The 18,897-nt window shown below is 40.1% G+C and overlaps 1 protein-coding gene and 1 long non-coding RNA gene across 6 annotated transcripts in view; one reads left to right on the top strand and one right to left on the bottom strand.

The window, feature by feature from the left end:
* The window catches only part of POLH (DNA polymerase eta), a 277,794-nt gene that overhangs the window by 241,083 nt on the left and 17,814 nt on the right, over positions 1-18,897 (bottom strand). For 2 of the 5 annotated variants that reach the window (XM_081828312.1, XM_081828311.1), the window contains 7 exons: positions 12,071-12,240; positions 10,697-10,800; positions 8,840-8,959; positions 8,150-8,273; positions 7,538-7,630; positions 4,950-5,119; positions 23-3,175 (listed from right to left, as the gene is read on the bottom strand). In XM_081828312.1, coding sequence (XP_081684438.1) covers positions 2,281-3,175; positions 4,950-5,119; positions 7,538-7,630; positions 8,150-8,273; positions 8,840-8,959; positions 10,697-10,800; positions 12,071-12,240 — 1,676 coding nt within the window. In that variant the 3' untranslated portion in view covers positions 23-2,280. Of the gene's footprint in view, positions 1-22; positions 3,176-4,545; positions 5,120-7,537; positions 7,631-8,149; positions 8,274-8,839; positions 8,960-10,696; positions 10,801-12,070; positions 12,241-18,897 lie in introns of those variants that run through there. The other 3 variants (XR_014147669.1, XM_006748961.3, XM_081828313.1) reach the window with 3 other exon arrangements.
* On the top strand, positions 8,953-12,233 carry LOC145722999 (uncharacterized). The gene is made up of 2 exons (XR_014147671.1): positions 8,953-9,216; positions 9,490-12,233. It is a non-coding gene; the product is annotated as an uncharacterized LOC145722999 (long non-coding RNA).

The raw sequence follows: 18,897 nt of genomic DNA, 5'->3' as shown, positions 1-18,897 counted from the left end.
TTTTAGAAAATGATCTCAGTACTTACTTTTTTAAAGATTTTATTCATTTATTTGTCAGAGAGAGAGAGAGCACACACAAGCCGGGGGGCGGGGGGCAGGCAGAGGGAGAAGCAGGTGGGACTCGATCCCAGGACCGAGGGATCATGACCTGAGCCGAAGGCAGGCGCTTTTACCGACTGAGCCACCCAGGTGTCCCATGATATCAGTATTTAGTAAGACATCTTCAGGAACCAGTGAGCTATACCTTGCTACATTAATGGAACATTTAGGAGGATAAAAAGATGTGTAAAGCAGCCCCTCCCACCACACCAGTGGCATGTACATTTTTACTCCCAGTTCCAGTAATCATCTAAAATTATTTACTACGTACGTTTCATCCAGTGAATCTCAAGCACCTATTATGTGCAAGGCACTGTGAAGAATTCTTGCCCTCAAGAAACTACAAATCTAGTAGGAAAGGGCCATGTACACAGTATTCAACTGCTACAAGAGGAAAATATTTTTGAAGGAAGAAGTAATTTTCTGCTACACTCAGCGTTTTTCAAATGCTGCCCCCTTCTTCAAACTAAATACAGACCCCCCCCAATTTATAAATAAGTTTGAAAAGCAGTTCGTTTGTGTATTATGTATGAGAGGAGGGATACGTACACCATTCTTCCTACTCACTTCCCCCAACACCACCTAGTTCAGTTCATCTTCAGTTGGGTTCTCTGTGTAACACAAGGTTTCCCATATCAAAAAAGCTGATTTTCCACATAGAAGAATGCAGATTAAGAATACAGTACTATAAACACGGATAAGTGCAGAAAGCTACAATAAACCCTAAGCTAAATATTCAAACATCAGAAGGGAAGACAGGAACATGCCAGTGACCCTGAAAGCCAAGCACTACCTCTTAAGTTTGTACTTTAGGGTTTAAGGAAATGTCATTGCCCCCTACAAACCTGGCTGGCCACGCCATCTTCTAGATCAGTATTTCTCAAACACCCTGGAGAATCCTGTTAATATACAGATTCTGATTCAGTAGGAATGGGGGTAAGGTTGAGACAATTTTTTTTTTTTTTAAGATTTTATTATTCGACAGAGAGAGAGACAGTGAGAGAGGGAACACAAGCAGGGGAGTGGGAGAGGGAGAAGCAGGCTTCCGGCTGAGCAGGAGCCAATGTGGGGCTCGCTCCCAGGACCCTGGGATCGTGACCTGAGCCGAAGGCAGATGCCTAACGACTGAGCCACCCAGGCGCCCCAAGCCTGAGACCATTTCTTTTTTTTTTTCTTAAAGATTTTATTTATTTTATTTATTTTTAAAGATTTTATTTATTTATTAGAGAGAGAGCACATGAGAGGGGGGAGGGTCAGAGGGAGAAGCAGACCCCCCCCCGCTGAGCAGGGAGCCCGATGCGGGACTCAATCCAGGGACTCCAGGATCATGACCTGAGCCGAAGGCAGTAGCTTAACCAACTGAGCCACCCAGGCGCCCGAGACAATTTCTAACAAGTTCCCTGATGACCCTGATGCTGCTGTTCCTCAAAATCACACTCAGCCTAGGAAGATTCTAGAGATGATCTAGTTCTGAGCATGACTTCCCCAATCTAAACAGAGTTCCTGAACTGGTCCATTAACAATCTCATTCTACACTAGACCAAATGCAAGAGGTAGAAGGGCCAGTGGCTAAAACTGTGGCCATAACAGGATTTACTTGTTTGAAATGCAGTATTTATTGAGCAGCTTCTGTGTACAGAGCGCTACTCTAAACTAGTTACCACTTTAGGGTTTCAGGTCTTCACCTCATGTTCTCAAACCTCACATTTTGGTCAAAGCATTATCTGAACTGCCCCCATCACAGAGCTTGGGGAAAATTTTTTAAAAAAACGTTTTTTTCTCAGTTCCTATTTTGTGCCGTCTTTAAGCCACGTACTTTAAATACACTGTCCTTAATCTCCCATAATCTGTAAGGTTTATCAGTTGTACAGATAAGGAAAGTGCCTCTCCTAGGCTTCGAGGCCCACACATTTGTACTCTGACACTGCCTCCCTAAACTCTGATGATTAAAAACTCAAAGCAGTGATATCTGCAAGATAAGTTAGTTTTTACATCTCTGTCAGCAATGGAATTGGGATCCATGCATGTGAAGAGATGGGAGTTTTAACTCCGCATCTAACTGGATTATTTCTCTTACTAAAAATTTCATAAAGTTACAGATTTCCTTGCGAAGTGAGCATATTTCCATCTCCTAGTTTCCAGGTAAAATATTAAAACCCTGCAACAAGCCTGAGGGCAGCATTAATGTGTTAATGGCTTAAAAAATGATTCCAATGTCCGCATGCCCTCAGGCCTAGGGCGTTTATTACTGGAGGCTGAAGGGCTCTTGGGATTTCTTTTGCTTTGAGGAGAACCGGCAGGAACAGCCTGTGAGTTTGAGGAGTGGGGCTGCAAAAAGGATTTCTGCAACTCCAGTGCAAAATGATAGTCCATATGTTCTGGCATCTCCCAGACAGGTACCAGAGAGCCACACTTCTCACAGGGCACTTGGTCCTCAGCTGCCATAGGACTTGGGGTAGTAGTTGATTTCTGAGCCACCTCCAGAGCAGAGCTGGAAGTTAAAGAAGCAAGCCTGCTTGGGCTGTTCTGGGCCAAATCCATCTCTGTAGGAGTTGTTTTAGAGGATCCTAGCTTCAATGCTGCTTGACAGACAGGGGTGCAGTCTGGATACTCTGCTGGAAGACAGTTTGTTAACTCTTCACGGCTGGACTGTGGATTTTGTGGAGTGAAGAAAACTGAAGGATTATTAAGCTGTTTCTGTTTTAGAAGTAGACTCTTCAGCTTAAAGAAGGGCTCAGTTCCCGTAGTACTACTGGTTTGGAAAGGTAAGGAGGGCTTGGATGGTGAATTGCTCATGGGGGCCTGGGTAGTGGCAGTAAGAGATGACAGTGAAGTTTCTTTGACTTTCTGCTTTTCTGCAGCTTTTTGGAAGAATGATTCCAGAGAAGTGGTTGCTCTCTTAGTGGCTGTCACTGCTGGGCCACATCCCTGGGTCTTAGCTTCTGGACTGGTAACTGGCACCTTTGGCAGAGAACTTGGGTCGTTGCTCAAGAAGGTGGTGATGTCTGTGCAAGATGAAGGGGCAGGGGCGGAGAATTTGGTAGCACAGAGAAAGAGCATTGTGAGGGGAGGGGACCTATATAGAAAGTAAAGGAACAAGATTAGCACTAGGTCACATATGCAGTTTGTAAATGACTGGGATTATGATTCTGCCACAAGAGGAAACTATTACTGCAGTGTTCTTAAATATTAGGGCATCAGATTAGTACAGATTCAGTAGACCTGGAATACGCAGAGAATATGCCTTCCTAACAAGTTCCTAGGTGATGCTGATATTGCTGGCTTAGGACCACATCTTGGGAACTGCTGACTTGGTGAACACCTAACCACGTCAGACATATACAAAATGGATCCCCTGACAGCTAGGTATTCATAAGGTATATCAGAAGATACATAAGAGCAGTTATAATTTAGGACTGAGGCAAGAAATTTTAGTCAGGGCAACAAAAAAGCTTTAGAATATTTAGATTGGGAATTCTCTTGAAAAAATCCTGTTACCCATTCTGTTTTTAAAGAGGGCACCACCATTATAACCCTCATTCTGACAGACTTGCAACTCGAATTTCTAGAGAATGAAATCCCACAACTGGAATGACCTAACCTAGTCTCAGAAACATTTCAAGAAATTCCTGCCATAGAGTTACTCGTTACGTCTAATTACTCAAATAATTTTCACATGAGTGGAATTTCAGACGATAAAACATGCTTTTATATACAGATTAGTCTCTCGATAAGGTAAAGAGTAAATGCCGTTTTAAAACTGTTATGACAGTATCTCACTATCCCCTGGTTTCATGCTTTTGGACACTCTTATAATCAGATCATTTTGATGCTTCCCTGTCAACAGATTTCACATTCCCGATAAATTATTAGAGTCTGTCAATTTATAAGGCTTCATATGAACACAGTATCATATTTATCTTTTAGTTCAATGAAACTGTTCAATATTTGAAAATAAACACATATACCAGGAAGTAAAAGTTAAATAAACTATTCCACACAAAGAACAAAGATTCCAGCTTTAGAGACCCCATCATATTGTAGGTCTGCACATACAGTAGTACCCACAGAGTTAGATAAGCAATAACTTAGGTGTTCACTGAATATTTATTTATTTATTTGTAGTTGACACAATGTCACATTAGTTTCAGGTTAAATTTTATTTTTTATCATCTTCAGTATAGATCTATAAGTAAACAACCAATTTATGTTTCTCACAAAATTATATTTCCATTGTGAATTAGGAATACTTTTTTCAATGTAACAGGCTATGTTAAATAAAGGATTCCCATACTGAAAATCATTAATATCTGAGCAATAAATAAACACATTCCAATGATATATCTGGTTATTTTTCATTACCAAATGAAGTGAAATTTAATATGACATTCGGTATTATGCCAGTGGAGCTTGTAATTGAGTTGGGATGTTAGATTGAGATTATCAATAAATACAGGTCGCTTTCATTATCAAGGAAGATAGTTTTAAGACAGAACAATCAAGTGTTGAGAGAGAAGTTCCCAAGTGTATCCTTGAAACTTGAGTTCCATACTCACACATGCAGTTGGTTGTTCCCTCTGATTGCAGCAAAGGTAGGGATAATATTGGTTTACTTTGCCTCTGAAACCCACCCCTCAGAACTGGAATGCACCAAATGTCGGCACGGAAGCTGTAGTTGAGCTGCCTTATTTCTGGTGTTTCTGTTGTGTTCTGCCATTCCTCTCTGGGATAGGTCCTCCTAGCAAGAGTCACCAAGAACCTACCCCAGCTGGAAAGCTATGTACCCACGAATTTTAGACCAAGTCAGGGTTCAAGTGTCTTCTAAGAAGACAGGCTAGAATTCAACTCACCAGTCAGTTTTGATTCCTGAGGTGTTACAGTTCCTGATGACAGCAAACGCATCATGGCTCATCTTGTGAGCATCATAGCGGCTAAGGGCACAGCAGCGTCGCACGCTGCTGAGACGTTTGTCTCCTTGTACACGAATGCTCACAGCCAACTGGGTGGCCACCCTGTCATTCTGTGGGTATAAAAGGATTGAGACCAGAACTAAAGTTCTTGTGAGCATCTGGATTTTATATACTGAACTCGTGTGAGAGGAAATTAAGAACCAGGGTGACAGAATGGTTTGGAAATAATCGCCCTTAATTAATACTTTAAACAGTGATATGACAAGGATCTTATACGTCCAGAATTACTTTTGGCATAAAGTCCTTTTAAGCTTAAAGATAGATAAATTTCCAGGGATCCCTACTGTGTTGCATTAGATACAAAGTGGGAGGAAAAGCCCCACTTTAAGGCTTTTAAAGCCTTATGAAGCCTTATAAAGATAAATGAGGACAGAGCGACACCTAGTGAGCAAAGGCAAGTAGGCCCATAACAACTGGGACCCTCTCCCTCTTTATGTGGCCCACCAAAGAACAAACATTCACCACCACCAATTCAGCTAACAAGGGGCAAACAGGTAGTTGTGGATGATTTCTGACAGTGTACAGTTGACTTGTAGGACTCCTAGATGTGGAAACACGAGAGAACATACCAAACAATACCATCAGGAAAGTGAAAAAACCCTCAGAATGGGAGAAAATATTTGCAAATGATTTGTCTGACAAGGGACTTACACCCAGAATATAGAGAGAAGTCTAAAAACTCAGTGATGAAGACACAAATAAACCACTTCAAAAATGGGCAAAGGATCTTGACAAATTTCTTCAAAGAAGATAAGAAAATGGCCAATAAGCACCTGAAAACCATATCCACTAGTATGCTAAAATAAGAAAAAGGCAGTAACAAGGACATAGTGAAATTAAACCCTTTTTACATTGCTGGGAATGTAACATAGTACAGCAACAGTCTGGTAGTTCTTCAAAATGCTAAATATAGTTACCATGTGAACCAGCAATTCTAATCCTAGGCATATACCCAAGAGAAAGGAAACATGTCTACACAAATATCTGTACATGGATGTTCACAGCAACACTGTTCATAATAGCCAAAAAGTGGAAACAACTCAAATATCCATTCACTGATGAATGGATAAACAAACTATGGCATATCCATACAAGAGAATATTATTTATTCATAAAAGGAAAAAAGATACTGATACATGTTACAATATGAGTGAGTCTTGAAACTATTATGTTAACCAAAAGATCTGAAGCCAGCCAAAAGGCCACATATTGCCTTAGTCCACTTACACGGAATGTCCAGAATAGTAAGTCTATGAAGACAAAGCACACTAGCAGTTGCCTAGAACGGGGTAACTGCTAATGGGTATAGGATTTCTTTTCTGGGTGATGAAAATGTTCTTGATTGTGGAATGGTTGAAACAATTCTGGAATATACTAAGCTCAAACTACTAGCTGTATACTGTAAATGGGTGAATTTTATGGCATGTGAAATATATACTAATAAAGCTATTTTTTAAAGATTTTTTTAAAAATTTACTTATTTGAGAGAGAGAACGAGAGAGATGGAGAGGAGAAGGGGGTCGATCCCAGAACCCCAGGATCAGGACCTGAGCTGAACGCAGATGCTTAACTGAATGAGCCACCCAGGCACCCCAATAAAGCTTTTTTTTTTTTTAAGGAAAGGATAAACTAATCATCAGATGTCAAATCTTTGACTTCATACTCTATCTCTAAAACTGCCAGTAATTTTCTGTCACTTGGACTATATTTAAGTTGCAATAATTTACAGTCTAATCCCTGAATGCCCTTTTTAATGGCTCTGTATTCTGATGAAGATCCACCAGATCTTCATCAGATTGCAGGGTGGTTTAGATAAGAAATATACAAAAGAGTAGAGGCAAATAGTAATGAGGGGGATGAGGTAGTCATATGTTCACAGTTCTAGGCTTTCAAAGATCATGTTGAGGTTTTTTTTTTTTTTTAAAGATTTATTTATTTATTTATTTAACAGAGAGAGAGAGAGAGAGAGAGAGCACAAGCAGGCAGAGCAGCAGACAGAGGGAGAGGGAGAAGCAGGCTCTCTGCCGAGCAGGGAGCTGGATGCGGGGCTCGATCCCAGACCCTGGGATCATGACCTGAGCCGAAGGCAGCCACTTAACCGACTGAGCCACCCAGGTGCCCCGATCATGTTGAGTTTTATGGGAGTTCTATGGAAGAAGATAAAAGATTTCTCAAAATTTCCCAGTCTAGGGGCGCCTGGGTGGCTCAGTCGTTACGCGTCTGCCTTCAGCTCAGGTCATGATCCCAGGGTCCTGGGATCGAGCCCCACATCGGGCTCCCTGCTCCGCGGGAAGCCTGCTTCTTCCTCTCCCGCTCCCCTTGCTTGTGTTCCCTCTCTCGCTGTGTCTCTGTCAAATTAAAAAATATATATATTAAAAAAAAATTTCCTAATCTGGTATCTTTTTCTATCTTTGTCTCTACTCCTCTTTCAGGTAATTAACAACTGGTAATTAAATCCCAAAGCTCACCCCAAGAATAAAGAAAGAAAATCTTACATCATTTCGGTCCTTGGTTAGTCTCTCCTCTAGTTCATGGGCTAATTGCAAAAGCCACCATTGGACCTAAAAAAGTGTTGAGACTTTAATCTTTCATTTAAAAATTCTAGGTTTGTTATAGTACTAGATGGAGGATTTGTTCAGCTCTCCCACAAATATAAGTGTACAATAAAATCTCCCCCATAACCAAGGGATCACCAGATTATAGAAATTTTCTGACCTGCTCTAGCTCAAGATTTTCATTTTCTTTTCTGGCTGGCATGCCATCAGGTGAACTTCAGGCATGTTTCAGCTCTGAGAAAAAAGGACACACACAAACTTGGGGCATAATATCCCAGGCCTTCCAAGTTACCACCTACTCAAAAACTGAGTAATTCCATTTCGAACTTCAGTTAGTTCCATTTTATTTCTTTTTGGGTGGAAAAAATAATAAATCAAGCTCCATTTTCAACACACACAAAAAAAGACCTTCATACTTCACAACCGAAAGGTCCCATCTAACTTATTAAACTTTCTGCAGTTATCAAAACCTACCCACTAACCCCTGTAAAAGAGGCAATGTTCTCGTCAAGAATGCCTGCCTACCTGTTCGCAAGTAGCCAGGGCCGTCTTTCCTGGGAAGTTCTTGCCACAGCCAATGGTTTTAGGTAGTTTCCTGGGTTTAACTGGATCATGTTCAATCCCACGGCACATGGCATATAGCCAAGACCTAATAAAAGCAGCAAAAAAACTTTAAGGTGAAAGCAAACGCTTATTTTTGTTAAAATAAAATACCTACATTGCGCTACCCTTTTATCTCCTTCATGGAAAAGGAAAAATATGTCCAAAATTAAGTATACTTCACCTCTGACAGAATCCCTGCCCTTCCCAAAGAATTCTAGTGCAATATATTGCCAAGGAGAGGAACACTTGGTTATGCTTTTTAAAGTCAAGTCATCATTTGTATTTTTGGAAAAGTGCCAAGCAAACCACTGATTCATATCCCCAAGTTTTTTGGTACTTACTTACAAAGATTTTAAGGGAATTATCAGCATTTTAGCACACAAAAATGATGTATATACCCAAGCCTATCAACCTATTTAGGTAAATGAAAAACTACTCTAGACTGACAGGCCACAGTGATTTAATATTTTAAAGCAAAAGGACCAATGATATTACCTCGAGGAACAAATGTTAACTTAAAGATAGGTCTAAATTTTACTGGATGCTTTTGTCCATATTTGAATTTAGCATCTCCATAAAGGTTATGATTGAAAAGTATTAGGAATCACTTACCCATTCTTCTCCCCAAAATGACTCTGAAGCTGGGATTCAGTGAACTGAGTCAGTTCACCCATGTATTCCACCCCCAGGATTTCAATGACAGCGGCACCCAGCTTTCCTCCAAGATTACGGCTAACAAAAGAGATAAAGAATTTATAGGTCACAATATAAATATCTGGTTAGCAGCAGACATAAGAAATTTTGCTTGTGTAAATAGCTCTCCAGAGGATTCGGGGAAAATGAGAGTCAGTCCTGTAAACTATTAATTTTCTAGTATAAGACTGAATGATTCTGGAAATTCAAATACTCTGGGAGTTAGGACCTGGGAAGATTAACAATAGCATAAACAAAAGGTTAAAGTCATTGATTAGGGGCACCTGGGTGGCTCAGTCGTTAAGCGTCTGCCTTCGGCTCATGTCATGATCCCAGGGCTTCCTGCTCAGCGGGAAGCCTGCTTCTCCCTCTCCCACTCCCCCTGCTTGTGTTCCCTCTCTCACTGTGTCTCTCTCTGTCAAATAAATAAATAAAAATAAATCTTTAAAAAAAAAACAAAGTCATTGATTAGTTTTCAAGTCAACTGTATATAAAACTTTCAATTGTACAGGATCTACTGTCCCATTGAGGGATTAAAATTCTAACCTCAGGGGCACTGGGTGGCTCAGCCAGTTAAGCGTCTGCCTTTGGCTCAGGTCCTGATCCCAGAGTCCTGGGATCAAGCCCGGAGTTGGGCTCTCTGCTCAGTGGGGAGGCCTGCTTCTCCCTCTGCCTGCCGCTCCCCCTGCTTGTGCTCTCTCTCTTTCTGTCAAATAAATAAAATCTTAAAAAAAAAAAAACAAGAATATAACAATAATTCTTAAGCTTGGCCCTTGAGGCTTCCTTTAATCTGTCATCAACCTACCTTTTCAGTCCTATTTCTAGCACATATCTTCTTCATTTTGGTCCAGTTAAACTAGTTTATGTCCCAGCTCACTGAAAATACCTTATACTTTTCCCCGCTTTGTGTTCAAAACATTATTGAAATCAGAATTGCTTATCAATTCTCATCTGACAAGACAAAATCTCATGTCTTTTTCATAAATCCTCAGATTTCTCTTCTATGAACTCTGATAACTACCCGTCCAACTCATTTAGCAACTACTCATGTACAGTCTTTTTTTTTTTTAAGATTTTATTTATTTGACAGTAATAGAGCCAGAGAGTACAAGCCGGGGGAGGGGGGACTGGCAGAGGGAGAGGGAGAAGAACCCCCCCACCAGCTGAGCAGGGAGCCCCATGTGGGCTAGATGTGGGGCTGGAATCATTACCTGAGCCGAAGGCAGACGCTTAACCAACTGAGCCACCCAGGCACCTCACTCATGTTACAGTCTTGATAGCACTTTCACTGTTGCTTTCAACTGTTACATCTTGTCCCTTCCACGATATTATACACCCTTGCCAAGGACCCACATTGGTATGCACAGCCTAGTTATTCATTTTATTTGGCTTTTTCTCTCATACCTAGTTTGGGAGCAGTTCAGCAGCCCTGAACACCTTGATATCATATTAGAAGAAAAATAGGAAGTAAAATCTCTATTTGTTTTGTTATTTAGTAACAGACATGAATAAAAAGGCTAGAGGGAAATTAAATATACAGCTAAAAACCAGTTCATTTTTAAAATTCAGGATTAAGTAACTTCCACAGATAATACAGAATTGAAGGTTCATTAGGAAAAAAAGTCTGTGTTTTTCAAAATCTCCTGTGTTATCTCCCTTCTACTTTCCTGGCTACCTACTTTTCCTGGCTCCAGTCTTTCATAAGGAACAGAAAAAAACAGAGAGTGCCCTCACAAAGTATATGAGTGAAACTGAAGGTACTCCCTGAATACTTACATTTTGCTAATAGGCATTTGGCTGAAGAGCTGTGGGACTGACCCATGTGAGACCAGGGTCTGGTGGTTGGGCTTGTTTAGTCCACAGGCCAGTTTTGCCAGGACCTGGAGTATGGAAAGCATAAAAACTTCATTACTGACAACCTCACCCCCACAGAGAGTTGGTGAATATTAACACACACAAACAAACACAGGCACAGCTTAAGGGCTGTAACTAATGGTTTCCACATTAAAACCAAAAACAAAACCAGAAACTCAAGATCTCTAAAATTTGGTATCCCACAACATCCTCAGTGGAAACTATGACCCATTATCAGCATCCTCATTATTCTTTCCACATCTTCTATTCTCAGTTTTCCTTTAGTCATTTTTTCTATCCCCATCTATTCCTTAAGGTTCTCCCACTTCAAAAGGGTGAAAAGCCTAGAGAAGCTGCAGAAGAAACTTCTGTAAGATGCATTTCTTAGTATGTCCATATAAAAATGCTGAAACCAACCTGTTTTACCCTACTCCATTTATTTATATTTCTTGATTAATGGTTAGTCCATTTTGAGTCCTGGATTTAACACAGTTTACCATAATTTAAGTTTCTGTGATACGAGATTGGACTCAAAACCATCCTCCAATAGCAAACATCTTATGCTAGAAACAAGACTTCAAAATTAAAAAAAAAAAACAAAAAAAACCTTAAATCCTTGAGAACTCTTTTGAAAGAATAAGGTGCTTCAGTGGTATCATTTCACAAATTATAATTGGTAGGAAAAGTATAAAATCATCCTTTAAATTCACTGGAGAGATTCTCTGGAACTTGTACTAGGCAATATTTAGTCTCATTTAAACTACTACAGTGGGACTTTGGTTTCCCCTCCCTTCACCCAATCAGAAAAATATTCTAAAACTCTGTGGGATAGTTTGGCAATTGGAGGAAGGGGGAAAAGGCAGTAACCAGGAATAATCAGCCACTGCCCAATTATTGAGCCTAGTCAGAAGGGGACGAAGATCCCAGACCCTCACTGTACTTTAATAAGAAAACCAGTTATTCTGCCCCTGGATTATTGACAATTGTCTGTATTCCCTAAATCAAAATAGTGGTCCAAATTAAAAAATTTTATTATTCCATCTTTCTTATTCCTCATTAGAAAGGAGGGAATAGGCAAAAGCCTAAAATACTCAGGCAATACCACAAAGGTAGTGAGATAATACTAGGATATTCAGCAAGTGAAAAGAAATAGGTTTGTATATAAAATTCAAAGATTAACATTAACCTCCTTTCTACAGATAGTTCAGTCATTAAGGAAATATTTTGGATACAACTATATAGATAAGCATTTTCTGCTGATTTTTCAGATTGCTTCTTAGGAAAGTACATGTTCACCTTATTGTGTGAAATTCCAGCTGAACACTGAAAGCCCGTCTCCTTCTCTATGGCTGCTCTCATTTCCTCCACAATCACAGCTCCAACAGTGAGCTGCAGGTCTGGAGAGGTGGTGTTATCAATCTGAAGAGACTCAAGCCATTGAAATAAGCCTCGTTTTCGCGTCTCCTCTGAAAAAATTGAAAGGTTGTATTTAGACATTTTTTTAAAGTCAGGATTTTGTGTTATCTAATACAGAAATGCTTCCTTTTCACAGTACTTTAGATATGAACGTTTTCTTTTTTTTTTTTTAAAGATTTTATTTATTTATTTGACAGAGAGATAGAAGAGCACAAGCAGAGGGAATGGCAGAGGGAGAAGGAGAAGCAGGCTCTGCACTGAGCAGGGAGCCTGATGCGGGACTCGATCCCAGGACTCTGGGATCATGACCTGAGCCGAAGGCAGACGCTTAACATCTGAGCCACCCAGGCGCCCTGTTTTTTTTTTTTTTCCTTTTTATTTAAGAGAGAGAGACAGAGAGTGGGGAGAGGGAGACACAGAGGAAGAAGCAGTCTCCCCACTGAGCATGGAGGCAGATGTGGGGCTCAATCCCAGGACCCCAAGATCACGACCTAAGCCAAAGTCGGACACAACCAACTGAGCCATCCAGGTGCCCTGATATGTACGTTTTCAGACACAAAAAAAATGGCAGTTGCTTAGACTTCTAGGTACTCAGAAGGGAGATCCATTTCTCCTTCCTATCAATTCTAGCAGCCTTAGCTTCAGCATAGGCTGAAACTTATAATATGCAACAAATATTTTATATATTGTCTTTCATGATCGATGATTTTAAAGTACATCTGTTTTCTCTCTCTGGTTCTCGGGAACTTTCTTCCTCCAACTTTCCCTTGTAACTCCCCCCACCCACAAGAATTCTGTTATTCAATTAGAAAATATTCAGAATTAACTCATGCTTCAAAATAAATGTATTTATATATTTTTAGAGACTGGGTCTCCTGGTGAGTAGCTAAAATTCTGGTGAGACACTAGTTTTACTCTTTTTTTTTTTTTAAGACTTTATTTATTTCTTTGACAGAGACAGTGAGAGAGGGAACACAAGCAGGGGGAGTGGGAGAGGGAAAAGCAGGCTTCCCGCTGAGCAGGGAGCCTGATGCAGGGCTCAATCCCAGGACCCTGGGATCATGACCTGAGCTGAAGGCAGACGCTTAATGACTGAGCCACCCAGGTGCCCCTAGTTTTATTCTCCTGACAAGCTATTGAAATTAGATATAGCTTTGGACTCAGGGCCTTGAAAATATCTTACTATCCAATTTAGAACTAGTCAGTTTTGAAAAAGCCTAAAAAATGATTATAAAGCAAGGGAGGTAGGTATATAGAAAATCTAGACATGTTGGTTTAAAGAGACAGTAATGAGGTATGAACAAGGCAAGAAAATACACCAAATTATTGTGGAGAGGTACAGTGAGGATTCCCATACATAGAAGAGGAAGATGAGCACATAGAAGTATTTTCCAACTCTAGATGAGTGCTGCTTCTCTCCTTTGCTGGCTTATCTTCTTCCTTTAACACTCTAGCAGATACTGAGCAACATTCTCTTATCTGCATATATGCTTTTTTCTCTTGGTGAACTGGTACTGGCTTACGTTTCAGTTTGCTTATGCTGAGTACACACAAATCTTAATCTCTATTCTCAAACTCTTAAACTCTAATCCCTTATCTCTACCTCCCCACAGAATACCTCTTCTTGAATTTTTCATTATAGTTTCAAACTATAGTTCACTATGCTTTCTAAACATAAAGAAAATCAATCTTTATTATGTTCCTTCTCAAATATTCTCTTTCCCAAACAACTCCCTATTTCTTTCTTTTTTTTTTTTTAAAGTAGGCTCCACGCCCAGCATGGAGCCCAACACAGGGCTTGAACTCAGAACCCTGAGATCAAGACCTGAGCTGAGATCAAGAGTTGGATGCTTAACCAACTAAGCCACCTAGGTGCCCCACAACTCCCTATTTCTAGTAAAGGTTTGAAATTCAAATAATATTGGCTTCCTTTCTCTCATTCCCATTTAGTCAACAAAACCCACTTCAAAGTATTTCATATATCCATTGCAACCCATCCTATTTTGTTCAGCTTTTCTTCATTCCTGCCCAGACCACCTTAACTCCTAAACTACCCTCTCTCTGAATGCATTTTACATAATGCCCATGAATGAAATATTCTCAAATACCCATGTCATCCATCTTATCCCCTGTTCAAAACTGATGTTAGGGCGCCTGGGTGGCTCAGTGGTTAAGTATCTGCCTTCAGCTCAGGTCATGATCCCAGGGTCCTGGGATCGAGTCCTGCATTGAGCTCCTTGCTTGGCAGGGAGCCTGCTTCTCCCTCTCCCTCTGCCTGCTGCTCCCCACTGCTTGTGCTCTAATAAATAAAATCTTAAAAAAGTAAAACTGGTGTTAGCTCTCTCACACCTGTAGAATAAAGTACCAACTCTATAAACTGGCATTGAAGACCATCTGGCCTTTTCAATTCATGTTCCACTAATCTCAAATTTGTTATATCTTTACAATTTCCTGAACATATGATGTCTCAACTTTAAGACATCACTTATTCTATTTCCCTGCTCTTATTTAACTCTGATTTCCCCTTTGCTTAAATAAATATTATTTATATTTTAGGGCTTATTCAAGCCTCATCTATCATGTGGTCTTCTCCAACTAGTCTAGCTAACTTTGGGGCGCTCCCATTGAAGTCCTTTAGCTCTTATCTGTAACACGTACAGCGTAATTGTTAAAAGAATATTCTGTAGTCAGTGTTCAAATATTGACTTTACCACTATGTGACTTTGAACAAGTTCCATAATTCTCTAAGTTTCAGTTTCATGGTCTATGACATGAGCTTGAGTACTGTATCTCATTCAATTATTGTGAGGAATTATATATATAATGTGTGTGTGTGTATGTGCATGTGTGTGTGTGTATATTCTTATATAAAGCTCCTTAGCACAATGCCTTGCATATATTAACAACAGTAAATATAACACCCTTCTTTTCTTTTATTTTTTTTTAAAGATTTTATTTATTTGACAGAGACACAGCGAGAGAGGGAACACAAGCAGGGGGAATGGGAGAGGGAGAAGCAGGCTTCCCGCCGAGCAGGGAGCCCGACGTGGGGCTCGATCCCAGGACCCTGGGATCATGACGTGAGCCGAAGGCAGACGCTTAACGACTGAGCCACCCAGGCGCCCCAACACCCTTCTTTTAAAGCCACTTATTATTTATTAGGTTTGGGAAACAAAAAAACATGAATTTATTGAAATTGTGGGGTTTTGGGGGCATTTTTCCCAACTACTAGAGCTAAATTTTCTCTGCTTTAGATTTCTTCATTATTGCTTTCCCAGATTAAGTAATGTTACAATCCTGCTACTCTATATCCAGGTCTGTTGAACAGGTCCACAAAAGATAAGCAGCATTTCTTTGTTTCCTTCTCTAGCTGATAAGAAGAATCTATACTATTTTGGTTTTTCTCTGATACACCGAAGGGGACTAGAGGGAGAAGATTCTGGCAGTTTTTGGTGTAAAATGCCCAATAGAAGTGAGAGACTTCCCTTTTCATATTGAATTATCTGAGTAGCTTTGTGGAAACCAACTGACCAAAAAATGTGGTAATCTATTTGTGTACTTTCTATTCTGTACCATGGATCTGTCTCATCTTATACCAATACTACACTGCCCTAGTTACTGTAAATTTATAGTTAAATCATTTTTTTTTTAAGAAGGCACCACACCCAGCGTGGAGCTCAACATGGGGCTTGAACTTGACCCTGAGATCAAGACCTGAGCTGAGATCAGGAGTTGGACACTTAACCGACTGAGCCACCCAGGTGCCCCATAAATTTACAATTAAATCTTAAAACCAGATAGTGTTTAAGTCTTCTAACTTAGTTCTTTTTCAAAGTTGTTTGGCTATCCCACATCTTTTGCATTTCCATACAAATTTTCAAGTCAGTTTGGCAAATTCTACAAAATCCTGCTGAGTCTAGAAGGGAATGCAATGAATCTTAGGTCAATCTGGGGCAACTTGAGCTCTAATAACATTTAGTCTTTTGATCCATAAGCATGGTATGGCTCTCCATTTATTTCATCTTTTTTAATTTCTCAGGAATGTTTCAGTTTTTGTTTTTTGGTGGTTTTTTTTGAGAGAGAGAGAATGAGAGAGAACACAAGTGAGGTGAGGGGTAGAGGGCAAGGTAGACATCCCGCTGAGCAGGGAGCCTGAAGCGGGGCTCGATCCTGGGACTCCAGGATCATGACCTGAGCTGAAGGCAGCCGCTTAACTGACTGAGCCACCAGGCGACCTTGTTTTATAGTTTTTATGGAACCAGTTTTTCATATATGTATGTGTATATATATATAAATATATTTCACATATATTTCTCTAATAAGTTCATGATTGTAATGCTATTGCAAATAATATGTCTTTTTAAATTTCAATTTCCCGTTTTAAATTTTAGTGTGTAGAAATGCTATTGATTTTTGCATACTGACTTCGTCCCCTACAACCTTGCTAATCTAACTTACTGCATTTTTTGGCGGGGGGCAGGGGGCAAGGGTAGATTCCTTAGGATTTTCTACAAACATGATCATTTCACCTGCAAACAACGTTTACTTCTTCCTTCACATCTGAATATCTTTTATTTCCCCTTCTGTTCTGATTGCAGTCTTGTACCTCCAGTACAATGATGAACAGAACTGGCATAAGAGAGAGCATTGATGAGTTGTGCCAAAACTTTGGGGTTAAACTGATAAACCTCTAGCTATAGTCCACAATTCCAGGTACCATAATTGTGAGAAGTTACTGTACTGGTAATATGTGTGCCCTCCTCTATGCTATGAGCTGATTAGTGTCTTCCAAGCTACCTCTCGTTGGCAGAATTTGGTCCCCATTTTTTTTGCTGGCTGTCAGCAGAGGGCAACTCTCAAGAGCCTAGCCATGGGGGCCTTCTCCAAAGGCCCTCTCAGAATATGGCAGCTTACTTCTTCAAAGCCAACAGGGGGTCCCTCCAACCCCCCCCAACTCTCATCTTTAACAATGATTTATAATTTCTTATACAACTACACAACTGCTTCATGTCCTAGGCATTTAGAAGATGCTCACTGGGGCGCCTGGGTGGCTCAGTCGTTAAGCGTCTGCCTTCGGCTCACGTCATGATCCCGGAGTCCTGGGATCGAGCCCCGCATCGGGCTCCCTGCTCGGTGGGAAGCCTGCTTCTCCCTCTCCCACTCCCCCTGCTTGTGTTCCCTCTCTCGCTGTTGTCTCTCTCTGTCAAATAAATAAATAAAATCTTTAAAAAAAAAATGATGATGCTCATTATATGCTTAGAAAGAAATAAATTAAGAGCAAAGGGAGGAGATAACTAAGGAGTTCCTTAGCTGATACAAACTACTTACAAAATGGCCCTGAAAGGAAAGTTTTCACTCTGGCAGTTTTTGAGTATTATTTTTAAGTAATCCTACCACTTAAAGCTTTCCACACACATAACTATTTCAGAAACAGAAAATAAGCTGCAAACACAGTATGGCTGATCAGGATTGCCAGGTTTGTATTAAGAGGCAGGAGAGCAAAGTTGAACAGAAACTTCAGGATCAAAACATCACAAATACCTGGCTTCCTTACAGGTTTGAAATATGTCACATCCATGAAAAATAATTTCTGGAAGATTATACACACTTAGATCAGCTAATTTGTTATCGGTTTTTTTGGTTGCACACATCATATGAAGACCCAGGAATATGAAATATCATACACCATTCACTAGGCATTGCACTGTTTTGAACACTATCAATAAAAAGATGGTTTACTCCATCTGGAAACTTAATACTTAAACTGGACACACTAAAGCAATATTTACATAAGACATACAGAAATAAGACTTCTTTATAAACCTCTGCATTTTTAATAAAAATGTACATAGGTAAAAAAAATCAATGTAGAAGAAAGAGGAGCATGTCCATTTGAGTTGAGGTAACATTTGCCAACAGTGAAGGTATGTACCATAATCTTTGCCACAGAGCTCTTTGACAATGAGTTGCAGCCAAAAATACCAATGTAATGTGTAGTAACAGTTCTTATTCTGAGGTATGTGGTTTTCAGAGGGTCTGTGAATCTCCTGAAAACTGCCCACAAAACTGTCTAATGTGTAGATATTTGTTTTTCTGAGGCAAGCAAGGGTCCATAGTTTTCAAAAAATTTTCAAAAGGGGATACAGCCCTCAAAAAACCCTTAAAGAACCAATGATTTTAAAGCATTATAAAACCAATTCCAAGTGTTTTAAAGCATTAGACACACAGTAAAATGTAGTACACAAGACTAAGACCAAAGAAAAACCTTCTTTATTCCTTTTTTTTTTTTTTAATTTGAGATAGAACGTGCAAAAGAGAGAGCACAAGTTGGGGTGCAGAGGGAGAGGGAGAAGCAGGCTCCCTGCTGAGCAGGGAGCCCAATGTGGGGCTTAATCCCAGGATCCTGAGATCATGACCTGAGCTGAAGGCAGACGCTTTTTTTTTTCCAGATTTTATTTATTTACAAGAGAGAGCACACACACATGAGCAAGGGGGAGGGACAGAAGCATAGGGATCCTTCTGGGACCCTGGGATCATGACCTGAGCTGACGCCAGACGCTTAACCAACTGAGCCACCCAGGCGCCCCTGATCATTACACTTCTGACTCTGGTCCCAGACTAATAAAAGAAAATCATGACATATTTCATCACCAAATGTTTATGTATTATAACTGCCTCCTTTAAGTGGCACTTTTTTTTTTTTTTTT

Source organism: Leptonychotes weddellii, chromosome 8 (genome assembly GCF_054177405.1).
Source record: "Leptonychotes weddellii isolate Sample4059 chromosome 8, ASM5417740v2, whole genome shotgun sequence".
NCBI lineage: Eukaryota > Metazoa > Chordata > Mammalia > Carnivora > Phocidae > Leptonychotes > Leptonychotes weddellii.
This window is presented reverse-complemented; position numbering and strand designations above follow the sequence as displayed.